The 17,637-nt window shown below is 38.3% G+C and overlaps 1 protein-coding gene across 12 annotated transcripts in view; it reads right to left on the minus strand.

Moving 5' to 3' along the window:
* LOC134676221 (collagen alpha chain CG42342) overlaps positions 1-17,637 on the minus strand; it is a 466,219-nt gene that overhangs the window by 82,201 nt on the left and 366,381 nt on the right. For 10 of the 12 annotated variants that reach the window (XM_063534553.1, XM_063534647.1, XM_063534631.1 and 7 more), the window contains exons 2-9: positions 10,753-10,823; positions 9,479-9,514; positions 9,042-9,077; positions 5,664-5,699; positions 5,104-5,175; positions 3,691-3,744; positions 1,959-2,138; positions 1,571-1,676 (exon numbers count right to left, since the gene is read on the minus strand). In XM_063534553.1, the coding sequence (XP_063390623.1) occupies positions 1,571-1,676; positions 1,959-2,138; positions 3,691-3,744; positions 5,104-5,175; positions 5,664-5,699; positions 9,042-9,077; positions 9,479-9,514; positions 10,753-10,823 (591 nt within the window). The remainder of the gene's footprint in view (positions 1-1,570; positions 1,677-1,958; positions 2,139-3,690; positions 3,745-5,103; positions 5,176-5,663; positions 5,700-9,041; positions 9,078-9,478; positions 9,515-10,752; positions 10,824-17,637) is intronic. The other 2 variants (XM_063534576.1, XM_063534596.1) reach the window with 2 other exon arrangements.

Here is a 17,637-nt window from a genome sequence, read left to right on the forward strand (position 1 = left end):
ATGTCTGTTTAGTATTCAACAATCAGAATCTTTAGCGTAATTTTGACTTCGCTCAAGGAATAGCATCTTTACATAGCTCTGTTTAACAAGCAGCTGCAAAAGTAAGTAGTTAGGTTAAGTGGTCAAACAGATCAGGTCAGTAAACAGAATTAGCAAGACTTGCATCATTTGAAATGTGACTCACCATCTCCACTGCAAACTCGGCGTGAAGCGACGCTGGGTGATGTCAGTAACACAAAAGCCACTACACCAAAAACTACTGCATTAATTAGTTATCATTTGTACCATTAATTACGTCCTTGCCAAAGCTTAATCTAAGAAATAACGTGCAGCGTGCAGCGGGCGCGTGCATTAAGCTACTGGACAGCATAGTAAACAGAGGAGAAGAAGTACGAGTGGTAAGACAGATTTTCTATACAATCATTCGCTTCCGAAATTTAGGTATGTAGGAGCGGTGCTCTCATCTCATAGAATAAGGGCAATGCGGATACAAGCTCCGGGTGGGACTGAAGATAACGAACGTACTTATTAATATTTTAATTTTCGTTTAGTAAATATTAATAGTCCATGTAGCAGCCCCAATTTATGTTCGTTTTTGATATTATCCAATTAGTCGCGTTCATCTGAAGTAAGTCGTGACTACGGAAGATTTAGAATGATGCCAATGGTATCGGGGAGCTCATGCGTCGCCGACGGTGACGACGACAGGCGAGCTTGTACCCCATCGCTCGGTGGCGCATGCGGCGCGGCCCCGGCGTCGGCAGGGACCCGCGCGGTAGTTACCCGCTTGCCGCGCTTGCCGCGCGCGCCCTTGTCGCCGGGCGGCCCGGCCGGCCCCGGCGCGCCCGACTCGCCTCTCTCGCCGCGAGCGCCCTCCGCGCCTGTACACACGCGCCGTCATCATACCCACAACACAAACGCGATCATATCTTCGTTTCCTTCTCTCCTGTCCTACACTCTACAACGACATTGCCTATCTACTGGTGCGGGGCCTAATGGATGGTGATGTCAAATGTTGAATTGTGTCTGTTGAATTTAATGCAACTGAATAGCTCCTGCTGCTAGTTAGCTAGCTGGAAGACGATAAAACTATGAATTTGTTTTCGGCTCCACACCGTAAAGCATTAGGTTATTTGTTTGCGTCACAAAGCGCTCTCACCACATTTAGTTAAAGTTTGCAAGTTGTTAATATATTATTTGGTGTTGAGTGGTGCTGGTTGTACTAGACGACTCGGTAGTCTTAGGGTAACATTCCATTTCCAACGACAGCTGCACTACTGTCAATTTTACTATGGAAATTGACAATGAGAGCGACGCGTTCAGTACCGGTAGTGCAGCTGCGGTTAGAAATGGAATGTTACCATAAAACTAAAACATAGCATGAGCGACATTTTCGAGTACTAAATTTTTACGTTCCCTTTTCCTTAAAATACTGATGTGTAGGTAAAAATTCCGTACTCAAAAAATGGATATTCCGGCTAAGTTTTAGTATCAGACGACCGCAGTGTCGGCTGGGGTGAGCTACACATGCACTCTACCAGTCTATACAAATAGTTTGTGGATGTGTTACCAGGCGGGCCAGGCGGGCCGGGAGGGCCCTCGATGATGCCGGTGGGGAAAGCGTCGCCCTTCAGTGTTGTCGTGAAACCACGTTCTCCTTTGTCTCCTCGATCTCCCTGAAAAACGAATGTCATATACCTTAGTTTAGGATTTAGAACCTCAGTAAAACAAAGAATGTTTAAATTTCAGCAAACAAGACCGTTTGATTATCTTCTCAACATTATAATTTCTAATATTTTCAACTTTTCAATTCATAGTCTGTTCAATTTAAATAAATATTTAATCTTTTCCTAAACGAGATTACACAGCACATGACAGTAAACTATGAATAAACTTTAAAAAAAGTGTGAGTAAACACTCCTTTATTGTGAAACTCATCTAATAATGTAAATAATTACCTTCGGTCCCTGCGGTCCGCTTGGTCCCGGTGGTCCGGCGGGTCCAGCCGGCCCGAGGGGGCCCGGCGCGCCGGGGGCCCCGGCAGGCCCCGCAGGCCCCGCGCGCCCGTCGTGTCCCGGCAGGCCCTCGGGGCCCGCCCCACCTGGTGGTCCTGGTGGTCCCGGCTCCCCGGGTTCTCCCTGTAACATAGCAGCCGATAATGTTAAAAACAAAGGTCAACTGCAAGTCGGACTCGCGCATGAAGGGTTCCGTACCATTACGCAAAAAACGGCAAAAAAATCACGTTTGTTGTATCGGAGCCCCAGTTAAATACTTTTTTATTCTGTTTTTAGCACCTACAATTTGTTGTTATAGCGGCAACAGAAATACATCATCAGTGAAAATTTCAACTGCCTAGCTATCACGGTTCATGAGATACAGCCTGGTGACAGACATACGGATAGCGAAGTCTTAATAATAGGGCCCCGTTTTTTACCTTTTGGGTACGGAACCCTAAAAAATATATAAAAACTCATTCTAAGTTTGTAATTTAGTCAATAAGTACATAATGATTTCAAAAATGTTATTTTTACTCGTATCTTGACAGATTCAATATCAAGATGAAATCAAATTTGTTAGTTTATAATTTAATCATATAATTTATTCAAGTAGGTACTTACTTGAATATCAAATGAAAAAATATTTCAATTAGTGAGTTTTGAAGACACTGGCTAAGTAAGAAGTGTAGCTAAATTAAAGCATGTAATAAATTAAAAGACAGTTCATGCATTTTAAGCAGGCAGACAACACAGAAAGCCAAGGCAAGAAATAAAGGGATCCCTGGTAATATTTGACGATACCGAGAAGCAGGGAATTTTGCAATATCGGGTTGATTTGCTTCTTGTAGATTTTGCAGATCATAAATGCTAGTTTGGTAAGTGTTTTGGTTTTTAATTTGTAAATATAGATTGGATAGACAGGTTTAGAAGGCAGTCTTTGTAAATTCTCTAAATAGGCTGTAAATATGGATTCTTTTTTTGAAGATGATAGTTTTTATAAAGTTTGATGATCACTGTGTAGTAATAAGAAGAACATATATCAAGTGTTAGTGACTAAGAAATATCGTGTCGCTCAGCATATTAATTTTATCCTCATAAAACCCAATGTGCATTACAATGTACACTCTGTTTCAATCTAATTAGAACCTTTCAAAAACTATACAGTGTGTTTTCTGTAACAGGAGCAATAAATTAAACTGTAGGCTGTACTCCTCAAACTGACCAACATTTGTTCAGCAACTTTTCAAATAACTCATGGTTTGATTTTTAACTATTACACTTTAAAGTTTATTCTAAGACGCAATGTATTGCAAATTTTGTCATGTTTACAGGGTGACAAGCAACGTCAAACCCACTGATATCAGCGTACATTGAAGCCAATATTTATTTTGTATGAAAAAGAGGAAGTCTAAGGGATTCATAATTTTTAAAAGTTGCTGAACAAATGTTGGTCAGTTTGAGGAGTACAGCCTTTAGTTTAATTTATTGCTCCTGTTACAGAAAACACACTGTATAGTTAGCATTTAGCATAAGGTAGCATTTCTTTTGTTTCATTGTTTTCTAAAATAAACGAAAGTCATCCTAATCTCCTATACAAAAAGGTTCAAATTAAAAATACGGAAACTTTGTGTGGTGGGTCTTACGAGGTTATGGGAAGTTTCCTAATAAGATTGAGAAGCGAGGGCGCACTTACCTTGAGCTGTATGATGGTGTTGGCGGAGACGTTGTGCCCGGCCGCTTGCAGCCCCTACGACGCAAGCGCATCAGTACACACAAAGCACACACACTAGCTAACTACAGAATATTAAAGTCTAGAAACCTATCTATGAATCGTTCTGTTTAAAAGAGAAACTGGAATCCAATTTATACCTCTAATAAAAAGCGAGTGTCGAAGCGTGGGCAGGAAGCCAGAATGACTTCGTTTACGATACGACTGCCTAGAAGATGAGCAGGCGCTCATCTTCTAGGCTTTATTATTCTAAGCACACGGTTTTTCGGCATGCGACCTACATATTACTTCACATTAGGTGCAAGCAATTATGTTTTTCCCTCGTACATAATTATATATTATTATTTCAATAAAAACTGATAAAATGTTAAAAGTTTTTGAAAGATAGTTTTTTCTGAGTATGTTATCGTTTTGCATGACCATCGTTAAGTTTTTTTGTATCATACTCGTAATGGTCGTAGTGGTATAAGGTAAGGTTGGGGTAAGACTATCATAGTTTATTTTGCTCGGGCCGAAGTTAAGACGCTTTTGTAATACTCCAAATATCGTTTTCTTTTTAAGTTCTGTGGCAATATTTGACTATAGTTTAATAGTTTTCTTCTACTAGAATATTCCGCAATACGTTTCATAGGCAATATTTGTCGAACACATGATTAATTTAAAGTTTTGATAAATAAATACTTTCGATTTTGTACATTATAATTTTAGCTTACTTTGCATACAATCATGTTGTAGCATACAGTTTACATCCAAATCCTTGTTATATTATCTGCATTTGAGGTCCTTAGACCGACATAGTCAAAACTCTGAGCAAAAAATCACACATGAAGCGCAACGTAAAAAAAACAACAACACCAAAACGGTCACCGCCTAAAAACAAAACACAAGCGTCTACGGTGAACCGCTATTACAAAGCTAGTACCTTAACAGCTATAATCTCCGCAGTGGTGTACGGACTGATCTTATAGTTGTCGACGGAGCGCTTCACGCCCTGCAAAGCGCGCAATGTCCAACGTTGTAATTTTAATTTGAAAATATAATTGTCGCCTTACTCTATAATCATTTAGGCACCTAAGTATCAAGTAAGTTCTTGAAGAATGTCATAAAGAAAAACTTCAAGAGACAAATACGTAAGACACCCTGATGCGGCGTCATCGTTTGAGGAAAAACATCTATTTATTTTAGTATTGAAATACAACTTCTCCACACAAAGATTTTAGGAAGAGGATCTTTAATCCATTATCATTATGTCAAATGAAATGAATTTTCAGCGGATCACTTAGCTGCTCTGTATGATTTAATAAAATTACTTCTTAGGTATACTTCAACTCAAAATTTATAGGATAATATATCTAGAGTAATAGTTAGATGTCTTACCTTAATAGCAGAGAAGACGTCAAACCCAGGGCTTCCGTGCTCGCCCTTCTGCCCTTTGTCCCCGGGCCGCCCCTGAAAAAACACATGACAGGTTTAATTTTTTTTTAAATCGTCCTGTTCTGGAGCGGTGGTGGCCGACTGGATCTGGCGTCCGACTATCAACCCTAAGGTCGTACATTCAAATTCTGGCTCGTCCCTAGGACCAGGCATTTTGGTAGGGACCAAGGAGTATTTCAGAACTTATGTACAGAATATCATTTGAAAGTATTACACATACAGATATGTGTTAATTCATTATAATTCTTTTCTGGTAGCTGACAAACCAATTTTGTCAGTTTCTTAATAGAAAAAGACGCAATATTTCAATATTCTATTTCTGAGCCCTCCTGCATTACCTCCACCTCCTACATTTTTATAATGTTTCATTTTTTTGGCAGACTATAAATTTGAAAAAATATATAATAATCTTATGCTTACTCGTATTAAAAAAAAAATATTCAGAGGTCGTTTTAGATGGAACGTTATTTAAAAGTTAAAAAATGATGGCAGAAAACACTCACCGGGTCTCCTTTTGGCCCGTCCAACCCAATGGGGCCCTGTAAACAAACACACACAATAATTACTACAGACGCCAACATATTTGTTTACATACAAAGCTGTTAATACCACTCCAGGGATTACTACAAAGACCCACACAATTAGATAGAATAAGTAGAAGAGGGATGAGAAGGTAGAGACAGAACATGCTGTGATTTAAGACTTCGTCTATTATATTTTATATTACGTCAATTTGTTAGGAAGGTACCTAACTAACATGATTTTAAGCGAACTTTATAGTTGTAGTTCTGCAAAATACATTTCTAGTTACAATAATTAATAACTCCTTTCAATGTCATTTGAATACGGTTCACGAAGAATTAGTTGACCGCGTTTATGACGATCTACTACTACTACTTTTTTAAAGATTGATTCGTCTTCTAATGCCGGCAAAGGAATAATATACTTGTGCAATGAGCACTGCTTCTAATTTCTGTTGGTCCAGACTGTATGTATTGTATTCAATTAGAATTACATATATATTATGTTACCGTAAAAAGACTTTTAGTGGAAACACGCTTTTCGTAATGAAAACTATTTTATCGAAGGAGTAGATTATCTACACACTTATTGTATGGTCACTAAAGAAAAATAATACCTACTTTACATACTTTTGCTTAACATAATTTTACGAATCAAGAAAGTAAACCAGACAAGCAAAGTCACGACTCTGCAGTTTCCTTGTTAGGTGCAAATGCCGAAGGGTGCAAATCAACTTGTCTGTCAACATCAGAGGCCGGCTAGTTAACGCCGCACGACGAGACTAGAATCACAATCCTCTCAATGACATGTTGTCAGGGATTTTATAACGATCACTTACCAAGCGATCTCCTCTGACTAACCAGTATAAGTGTAACTTCGAGATCCGTGACAACTATGCATTTTGGGATCACAATTATTGGTTCGTTCAAGGTGATGCACTCTGGGGGCAGTAACAGTAACAACTCTACCGGTCCAGCTGAAAGCACGGCGTCCTAGTCTAGAAAAGCCGACTTTAACATCCAATTTCCAATCACAATCTTCACGCCGGATTCTACCGATCTCTATTAACTGTTTTGATAATCTGCAGGTTCAAGTATATACTGCGAATTGGAACTCTGATAGGGACAGGGCTTTCCAAACGGAAAAAAATTCCATGCACCACCAAATGTGATAAGCGTTGAAAATCATGTATATGCTTAAATATTATTTCACAAAATACTGTAAACAATACCATCTGCTATAGCAATTAAAATTAGGGATGTACCGACTAGTCGCCGACTAGTCGGGAAAGCCGACTATCCGGCCACATTTGTAGTCGGCGATTAGTCGGCGACTAGTCGGCAAAAATGGCCGATTAGTCGGCACTTTATAAGTGAAAGAAAACAGATAAAAAGAAACCAACAGTCAATATTTACCATATGTTTTATGTCTATTTTACCAAAATACCTATTCAGGGTGTGAAAACTGTTGTTCATATAATTGACCGTTTGGTCGTTATCGTATGGTGGTGGGCTGGTGTATTCCTCTACAGGTAGATCTCAACTGATTCTCGTGTAATTTTATGGCCAAGTTTTATACTTAAAGGATTTTATTATAATTCAGTTTTTGGTTTTTTTTTTAATGGTGTAGCCATGGTGGTGGTGGTTAATGTAATTGCAAAATTTAGAGACTTATAAACAGGGCACGTTGCTCATAAAGACGCTGACCACAGGGGATAGGTTCTTAACTGGCAACTACGTACGAGAAATAGAGCCTTGGAAATACCTCCTACAAGTTGTACCTACTGACGGTCTGCTCAGGATCGCAAAATAAAAGAAAGACAGAAATTGAACGAGGATTCTAGTGATAGGTCTTTGAACCTGTCGAGAACACCTTTTAGCCAAGCTAATATATGAATAGCGCAACCAAAAGAGCAAAACTATTGTTTTTCACCTGAACTTATACGAAACTAATGATCTGGCCGACTAGCCGACTAGTCGGCCGACTAATCGGCCATTCGAGCGCCGATTAGTCGGCTAGTCGGCTAGTCGGCCAAATCAATAGTCGGTACATCACTAATTAAAATACAATAATATAATAAATACTAGGATAGAGATATGTTTTTATTTTGAAACTAAACATTACAAAAAAGTCTTGAAAACAATTTGCTAGTAAGGGCGGAAATAGCATAATCGTATATTTACACAGAATAGAGTTTCGCAATTTTTTTGTCTTTCGCATTGGCGTTACGGTTTTCCCGGCCGACTGGTTGGTAAATTCCATGAAAATGATTGTGGGTATTTGGACAACAAACGATGTGTGACGATTCGGTTGTCATGAGTTGCGGTTTAGGGAATCTAGGGACATCATTAACACGTTTATATGCGTCTATTTAATCCGCGGTGTAGACCTAGTGATGGGTAGTGCGAGGATTATTTCGAGACTAGTAAATATTTGTCAATGTTTGGGTGTTTATATAGCAAACACTCACAGAGAGCACCGATTTGGTGAAAAGGAACTGTTTATGAACATCATAATTTTAAAAAGTTTTGTGAAGACACTTTTTTATTGTTTGAAGATGTATGTAATTAATTTCATTATTTACACAATGGCTCGAGATTACGAGAAATATTTCTAGGAACAAACGACTTTTAGAACCAACCTTCAAAAACGAATGATGACGCTATTTCAATGTAAAATAAAAAGTACAAAAGTTTGAAAGTAGGTTGAAAATTCTTTATTTAATTTTTTTTATTTAATCGTACGGCATTGGTTATGACAGTAAATAACCGGTTTTAATTATGGTACATTATCATTTAGAATATCTAGATACTATAAAGATTCCCGAGAAAATGACATCAATGGCATGACCACATTCACAATGGCTTGGGGTAATTAATCCAAGCCCGCGCCTCGCTTCGACGCGCTTAGTTCCGCGCTGCAAAGGCTACTCACAAGAGTTCTTTGAACAAGGCATAACTGTTCCATTACAAGGAAAGTTGGGTCAAACTTTGCTAATGAGATTTCTGGGTTAATCTGATTGAGACCTTTTTTGTTTATATCTACTCTCTACCTACTGATTATATTTTTGTATAGCCTGTTTATTTAATTTAACTAGAAGAAAATACTACATATTTGACAGGTCGTTAACCGTTTTTGTTAACACTTTAAATATAACTATTTTGTATATTAACAAGGGAAACAAACTTTTGAAACAGTGCACTTAACTCAAAATGCGAAACTTCCTTAACGTTAGTAAAATAAGTATGAAAAAGCGTAGGCACATCTGCACTACCAAGGTTGTAAAATGTAGAAAGGGTTTTAAGTGTTAGTAGTAGATGCAAGGAGATGCTAGGGGCCACACCGGGGTCTGGGCTTACCATGAAGCCTCGTTCTCCCTTCTCGCCCTTGCTCCCCTGAAACGTCACACCGGTACAGACACCGCACATCGAAAGTGAAATAAGAAATAAGAATGTCGCCGTGGGATGTGACAAGGCTCAGGTAATAGAATACGTGCCTTGATGTGTTTCGCACATATAGTGTTAGAAATTCTGAAAACGATCTTAATATCTCTTAGAAGTTTAAAAGCCATGATTAAAAAAGCTTACCGAGATTCTAACAATCTATGTGCGGTTTTTAAACAGGAAAAAATATTTGTCTGGTCATCCTTGTAAAAAGAGAAACATTATGCAGGATTCCAGACAATAGACTTTAAAGTAGGTATGGTCAAGATTGCACAGATCAGATGGCACATATTTACAGAAATTATTATAAAGAACAAAACTATAAATTAAATAAAGTAAAACAAAATAAATACCGGGAATCCATTCTTTCCAGGTGCTCCCGTTAATCCCTGCAAATGAAAGAAAATAAACTTAAGCAAATAAAAAAACAACGAAATAATCATACCTGATTCAATGATCAACTACAAAAATAAAAACGCCTGCTCTAAAGCGACGAGCAACATTTTGTTTAATGTAGTTGTTATTTGTTATTGACAGGCAATAGCCGCAATTACATTTTGCTTACTTATTTATTTAAAATTTATTGAACACTACGAAACTGCACTAATAACGGACATAATGGTTCCATAGATTGTCTAATAGTAAACCCTTGAGTCAAAAAAAACTAGAGGGTAAGTAAGTACCTATGCCGATTTTGGGTCCTCAGAGGTTTTGTATGAAATTCATGAGAATAATGAGATACCACGTACCCCATCGAAATCAAAGCATTTTTACCCATAAATACTAATGCAACATCTTTTTTAACTGGAGTCATAGGAGTGCTGAGGGAAGTCAGAATATGTTGATTTGCATCTTTTTAATTGCACAACTGTGATGTAAGCTTTTGACATCGCTGTTGAACAACATGCTTCTCTATCATCTGATTAAGAACTGCATAAGAGGACTACAATTCATTATAAAAATATAACTTTACAGAAACCTAAATCCTGTTGCTGAGCCCACACTAAAAATATGAAAATCTATAAAATTATGGGGCGAAAAATTTGACAAAACTTGACGTTTGTCAATTCGGTTAAACGTATCGGCACATTGCTATTCTGTTTTAGATGCCGTACTCGAGATCGTGGTTTATTTTAGACTTTTCATATATTTTAATAATAATGAGTTTTTGGTATAAAGGACCTTAATAAACCAATGTTTTGGGGTCGTAGAAAAATACTTACATTTTTGAAGTTTCGTTACCTACCTTCTTTATAAGTAAGTTTAATTAGTAAGTTAATTTATTTTGTTTGTTGTGTGATCGGGTATGTTTACCGATACATTTATTTATTTATATTAGTACTCATGGCCACAGACTAGCCGAGGCGTAGACGACTAGACGTGGCCTAATGGGTCCTCCACACGATGGGCCAGCGCCGGCCACTCCAAGGGACGCATTTATGCAAGGGAGGGAGCAAGTGATATTGCTATCTCATTCTACCGCATGGCTGCGTCCCTTGGAGTGGCCGGCGCTGGCCCATCGTGTAGAGGAGCCATAAGTTTGGGCGAGCCCGCCCAGAAGGTGCTTGTTCACTCTTGATTTGAAGGTTGCCGGGTTATATGAGCATACAGGGGTTGATTTACTTACCGGCGGCCCTGCCTCGCCAGAGTCGCCCTTCTTGCCCTTCTTTCCTCGCTTGCCAGGAGGCCCCGGTGGACCTGAAAAATACAAACGCAGGTAATTAAAAAAAAGTCCCAAACAATTAAATTGACTTAAACTAGACCAAGAACATACAGGGGTTGATCAACCAACATCATAATATTATATATTCCGTAAACTTTTCCTTTTCATCTTATCCCTTTCCCGGTTGCATTCTATAGGAGCCCGTTTGCTTTCGGTAACCTATGTGATGCGGAGAATGGGCACAGGCGAGTCGTTTGTTTTACTGTAACTTTCACGTGGTCTTTCAAAACAGTGGAGAAATTGTCTAACTGCGGTTAGGCCGGTTTCGTTTTCCATCGCCATTAATATCAATAATAAAGGTAATTATAGATAAACAAACACCACTTAACATTGCTAAATTCGAATTATATACAAAAATAAGTGACTAAAAGTAAGCTAACATTAGGTACTACTCCCAGTTGCAGATCTTTATAGTGTACCGAGCATTTCAGAAACGATTAATCTAATTGTTTTTAAAAATAAAACTTTGTCCTTTAACTTAACTCCTTCTGTAACCCACAGGCCTATTCGGATTTCGAGATAATCACAAGATCTAGAGACGATATAGAGATCAACTAGATCTATATTAGATATCGACTAGATGTGACTTGGATATCTAAGTCATAACTTGTCGAAATCGTTCAAGAGAACCTCCAGAATCGCGGAAACGTCAAATTTGACATATCTATCTTACAAATATCTTTAAATTCTCCATATCGTAACTTGTTGAAGTCTAGTAGATATCTAATTCATTTTCCGAACTGAGCCGCCATTGTGATTTCACTGTAAGTATATGAATCACGAAGCAATAAACGAGGAAGGCACCGGCTGTGACGTCAGCGAACGTGCATGGCGTCACGTGGTTGTCGAACGTCCATGTGGAGTGCTCTCTCTCCACCGGTTAATGGTCACTCGGTCAGGTGCCGCGGTCACCACGCTAGCGCGCTGGAATGGCTCTAATTTGAATCACGAATTTAGAACAACCCCTTTACCAGATTGCAAAATGTTGTGTAATCCTGTTGCTAGTGGTCCATGTCAGAATAGCAAACTTTTAGGCACGTTATACAAAATACCTACACAACTTCCACTTCTTCGTTTGAGTTTTTGAGATAATGAAATAGGAAAACTATGCTGTGGTGGAGACTAAAACTTAAAAATATGTACTAGTTACATAACAAACAGAAAGATATGAATAGGTACATATATTCTACATACAGTATCTATAATATGAATATAAAATTTTTCACCATCACACAACCTTAGAAGAAGTAGATAACTACGTACATATTAGGTAATTTGTTCTGTGTTAGAGAAAAAATTAAATATAAATATAATTTAAATGTAAATTATGTTATAGACAATGTCATATTAGGCAGATTCTACCGATCCAAAAGTACATAACTTTCTTTATATCTCACGATAAATATGTAACAAACTAATGTGACACTGTCTATAACATAATTTATATTTAAATGATATTATTATGTCCTGATAAGCGGACATCTGTTAGCAATAAGATAAAGCATTTTTGACCAAATAGCGATTAATAATCGCTTAAATTTAAATAATTCGTTTGACCGAGCGCCGTCTACATGCGCTTGTCAATAGCATACACTCAACTTAACGTCGGACTAATTAACATGATGATTTGACGTTAGGTGAGCTTTTACGTTTGCGTTGTGAGTGGGTAAGTGGATCGTTCGACATTGACATGTCGGCCGTTTGACCGCATTTATGTTTCGGAAAGGGTTGGTAAAGTGGACGCTTTCCTGCTTTTAACGATTTGATAATGACTAGTATAAAATTATGGCTTAGCTACTACAAGTAACTATACATTTGGGAAATATGTATTTAATAATTGTACATTATAAAACCGAAATTCGTCCAGAAACATGTGAGAAATGTATACGTTAAAGCAAGTATTGTGTCAATAAAAAGTAACTTATTAGGTAGGTATTGTATCATCGATTATAGGTACCCGTGCACGCCACGACGTAGGGCCTGATGCACTAACCACAGTTAACAGACTGATCAACGTCACGCAGCAGAGATCTATGAAACTTCCCATACGATACAATTTAGCGAACGCTTTAACGGTGACAGATGGTTTTGGTGACCGACCCAGAGTCTATTTGCCGACCGAACTGCGACAATTTTGCGTCTACTTAATTAAAATCTTAAACTGACAACATATTTTAAAAACAAATTAAATTAACAAATGACTGTAACTTTCTTACGGCCGAGATTCAAAATCGAATTCCATAAATTGCCCAAAGGATTTTCTTTTGACGGAGTACATGCCAACGGCGTGCCCGGCTGAGCAATTGGTGCGGGCGAAGGCGGGTCGTGCGGGGGTGGGGAGGTGTCCACTAAATTTGATTTGATTTGCGGACAAATTGAGTGTCGCGGAGCGGGACGCGGGGTGCGGGAGGAACATCGAGCCTTCAGCCCTACCACGGGGCTGAATTTCAGCGTTCGGGTTTACTTACAACTTACAAGGCAGTTTTCATTTTCGAATTTGTGTTCAAAATAAAAATGGGGTGCTGAGTTCAAATGTTACAAGAAAAAATATGTATTGTATGTATTTTGCAACAAAATTGATGAATGAATGTTGAGTGTGCAGAAAATTTTCGGTTGATAGTCACTGATAAGCTACGAGCTATGGCTTATCGCTAATGATCGGGCCATAGCTTTAAAATTATACGACAAGATATTTAATTAATTAAAAAGAACATAAATAAACTTAGGTACGTATATAATATCTGTGACTACGCTACTTGCTCTAATGTATCAAATTGTTCCTGAGCACAATTACAAGATAGACCTTACAACATAAAGGGATCCCTGCGAGTTTCAGCGGTAAGGCCCGGAAACCGTTTTTCCGGATGATCGAGAGCTGGCGAGACGGAATAACAACATGTTTTTATGTGCCCGTGCCAGTAGATACCTACTCCGCTCTGAACCGCAATGCTGCGCGCCAGAGCAGAGGCATCGTAAAGAGTCACTTCAAACTAGTTGATTACAATCCAATGGTCAATTATGAATATAATTTAGTGCAAGGAATATAATCTGCAGAGATTTTATTATTTAAAGAGCATTTTGAATTAAAACAAGAAAAAAGTTACCTATTGTGTGAGGAAAAGTGAGGGTCTCCGTTTAGGGAATGCAAATCGGTTATTTTTTGTATGGAAATAATCGGTTTTTAACCGAAACCGCGGGTATTTCCATACAAAAAATAACCGATTTGCATTCCTTATCTCCGTTTCAGCTTGGGCAAAAATGCTATAGCATGTCCGGCAGTTCCCCTCTAAGTTCGCATTTTGTCAACGCATTTTTGTGAAATTTTGTGAGCAGGTTCGATAGCGGAATAGTACATTATTGCAGAGGCCGGGAAAGGGCAATTCGTGGATGAGTTTCGATTTTGTCGGACGACGCGAAGCGGAGTCCGACAAAGAAGACGAATCCACGAATTGCTATTCCTGCCGAGGCATATATAGTGCTTTTCTCCAAACATGCGAGGAAATAAGCTAAAATAATTATTATTTAAGCATCAAGCATCACTCAAATCAAACCTTCACAACCAAAATGTCAAAAACAATTTCCCTCTTTAATTAATTTTTAAAAGTTAAAAGCACAAACTTATTCTGCCATTCAGTACCATTCAATATTCGTTCATTCAATATAATTGCGCAATATAGTTTGTCAAACCAACTTTTCAGTCAGTAAGAACCAGGAAAACTACACCCATCCTTTTCTTTTGGGTGCTAGTACTAATGTAAGACAAAGATAGTATGATTCTCTTTGTCTATGTTTGAAATGAGAAAGTCCTTTGACAAACTATGTAAGCTTTATGAACACGGATGAGATTTAAAAAAAATATAAAAATAGTCTTTGATTTTATTAAGCAGTATCCGCACGATCATACACGTGAAATGATAGCTGATCGGGTCGTGTAGAAGCGGCTCGCGGCAATAATAATTGGCTGTTTGCGTTTATTATTATTAAAAAGTAAAAAACACTACAGTAATAAGTTATTACTGTAGTGTTTTTTTACTTCCCGTCCGCTAGAACAGGACAGCGATAGTTTGATGTTTTTTAGTTAGAGTTTGACATTAACGAAGAACTTCCCGTACTATTTTTGCTACAGTAAGGTGAACATTTCCGAGCATATTGGAGAAAAATGGCATAAAGGACTCAAGAGCCATTGGGTGTATGGCGCTTAAGACAATTTTGAGTTCGCTGTAATAATGACGCAGCGGAGAATGTATTGTGTAAAGGTTAACTGGAAGAGATCCCTTAAAGGGATAAGTTCGCCTTTGTACTAATGACGAAGGTTATTTTTCCTGTTTTGTTTTGTTTTTTGTACAATAAAGTGTTTTACTACTTACTACTACTTTTACCGTAACTGCGGGTTACTTGGACCAAAACGCAAACGCGTCTGTCATTTCTACGATTATAGATATATCAGAACGAGATCAAGTTTTGAAGCTTATCCCGAGGTCTACAGATCACGTGCTACTAGTTTACTTACAACACACTACTATTATTTTAGTTAATGCGAAATGGTAAAAAATATTATCCTTCTACTAATCTGATTCCTTAATTTGGAGGTACACATAAGCATTTTTAAAGGACCTTTCTCATCTGGGCACCCTTCAATTTATCAGAGCTGAGCATTGTGTATGTGGGCCTTAGTTCTTACCGCCTGACCGTCGTCACGGGTGTGTGCGGGGTGCGACGGCCGACATGGTTTTCCCGTGGCCGAGTGACGGTGACATGTGACTGCCGACTACAAACTGTAATAGTATGATCACGTTAAATACTAACTTATCTTCCCGACCTGAGAGGAAATTGACTATGTCAAAATAACTTTTGGCTAAACGAAAATGGAATTTAACCTTTTCGCCGCCACGTCAAAGAAGTAATAAAGTGTCATCAACGCCATGTCAAAAATTGCATGCAAACAAACTTGACCAAAACCACGACTTGATATGAAGTCGTGGCATGTGAGGCACGAAATGTACTGACTTTATGTCAAGTCAATGGCGGCGAAAACGTCCTGCTGTTCTGCTTAAAGACAGGAATGTTTGTGTTTGCTAAGACTAATAAATATGCAGCATGTTGCAGATGCAAGTGTTTTGTAGAAGAATCTATCTATCTATGTGAGTGGGTGAACTTCATGAGTTTTTAGACTAGTGTGCAGAGCGCGGGGAATTACATCTGTGCACGAAATTACGATCGAAACAGTTTTAACTTAACTTTAAAGCCTGTCGTATCCCACTCTTGGACAAAGGGTCGTGTTTTAATTTATTGCCACTCGTTGGGACGTTCCAATTTTCCGCACTTAAATCGAAAATAAATATTCTTATTGACAGCTTTGTCTGGACTGTGTGAATCAGATAACGTCCGTAAATGCGTTTGTCCACAGGCACTCTATTCAAACCGTTCTTTTTAACATTTATTGTGCAGCTGTAGTCTTGTGCATATGTAAATACGTACCGTGTACTTCGGTCGCTTTTCAAGCAGTTTGCACAACCAGTTTGCACAGGACTTGCGGCTTTATTTTAGTTTTGGTTTTATTTGGCGTATTCTCTTGGTCTATATTTAGACAATACAACGCGTTGTTATGAATGCGAAGCAGCAGTTAAATAAAGACGGCGAACAACATTTACGGAAGTAAAAAGCATTTTTAAGCCCTGATATTCCCAATATAAAACAAGGAATGTTTATTTCATTTTATTTGAAATTCTAATATCAAGAATAAAATTTGCATTTAGATAAAACTTTGCTCGAACATTTTTAAAGCATTATTCTACGATGAACTCGGTCCATGCAAGGGTACGTTACGCGGTTGTGTTCCCAGCTGTTTGCGCCCGCGCGCCGCTCTCTGCCCGTAATGAAATCTAAACAAACACCCCCTGGGCCCCTCGACCGGGGAGCAACAATAACACTCGACAAATAATATCCTTTTCACGCCACTGTTCGGAAATGTGGCAATAGATGGTCTAAAACCAAGCTGGAAAGTAGGCAATAGCTGTAGCACCTGAAGCACCACTACTACAATGTTTCATTGTTGTCATCATCTGTCATTGGTGACAGTTCGCTACAGCAATGAGTATCATTTAAAACATAAAAATCAATAAAAGGTCTTTTTTGCGCAACTTTTTCCTTCAAAAATAAAATTAGGTTATTTATAGCACCAATTTCTTGTTTAAAAAAAAAAGAAATATCAAAACCATTCACTTCATTTTTTTTTAACAATTATCCATTCAGTTCACGCTTAAGGCGTTTTTTACTTTTGTAGCTGTTTGTGGTTTTATTAGCAAAAACGCTTCTAATTTTAGAGTCGGTTTGAACAAATAACAGAAAAACGCCTCTTAAAAGTGGTAAAAAAAGGCGGGATCTGAAAATACCTACTGAATTGGATAGTGTAAATTATGTTTGACTAAAAAATATAAGAAACGCGTATCTACGCTCGCTATAAAAATGAGTTCTTCTAGTGAAGAAAATGATATTCTTACGCTGACGCCTACCGAAATTCAAGAGACAGTACAGGCAGTGGCTAGTAATTTGCTACCAGAGAAATCGCGGGCTAGTACTTATAGTTATGCAAATGTTTTCTTATTTCCTCGCAGTAGTCGTGAAAAGCACTATGTAATGCCTCGGCCGGAAACGCTAAAGATGGACTCGTATTATTCGGGGGCCTCCACTAACGTGTCGGCCCTCGAACTCACTCGTCCATCTTTTAGCGATTTTCCGTCCTCTCCTACAATGTACTATTACCGAGCATAATCGCGATAATAAAGAGGC

The sequence above is a fragment of the Cydia fagiglandana genome, chromosome 2 (assembly GCF_963556715.1).
Source record: "Cydia fagiglandana chromosome 2, ilCydFagi1.1, whole genome shotgun sequence".
NCBI classification, from domain to species: Eukaryota; Metazoa; Arthropoda; class Insecta; order Lepidoptera; family Tortricidae; genus Cydia; species Cydia fagiglandana.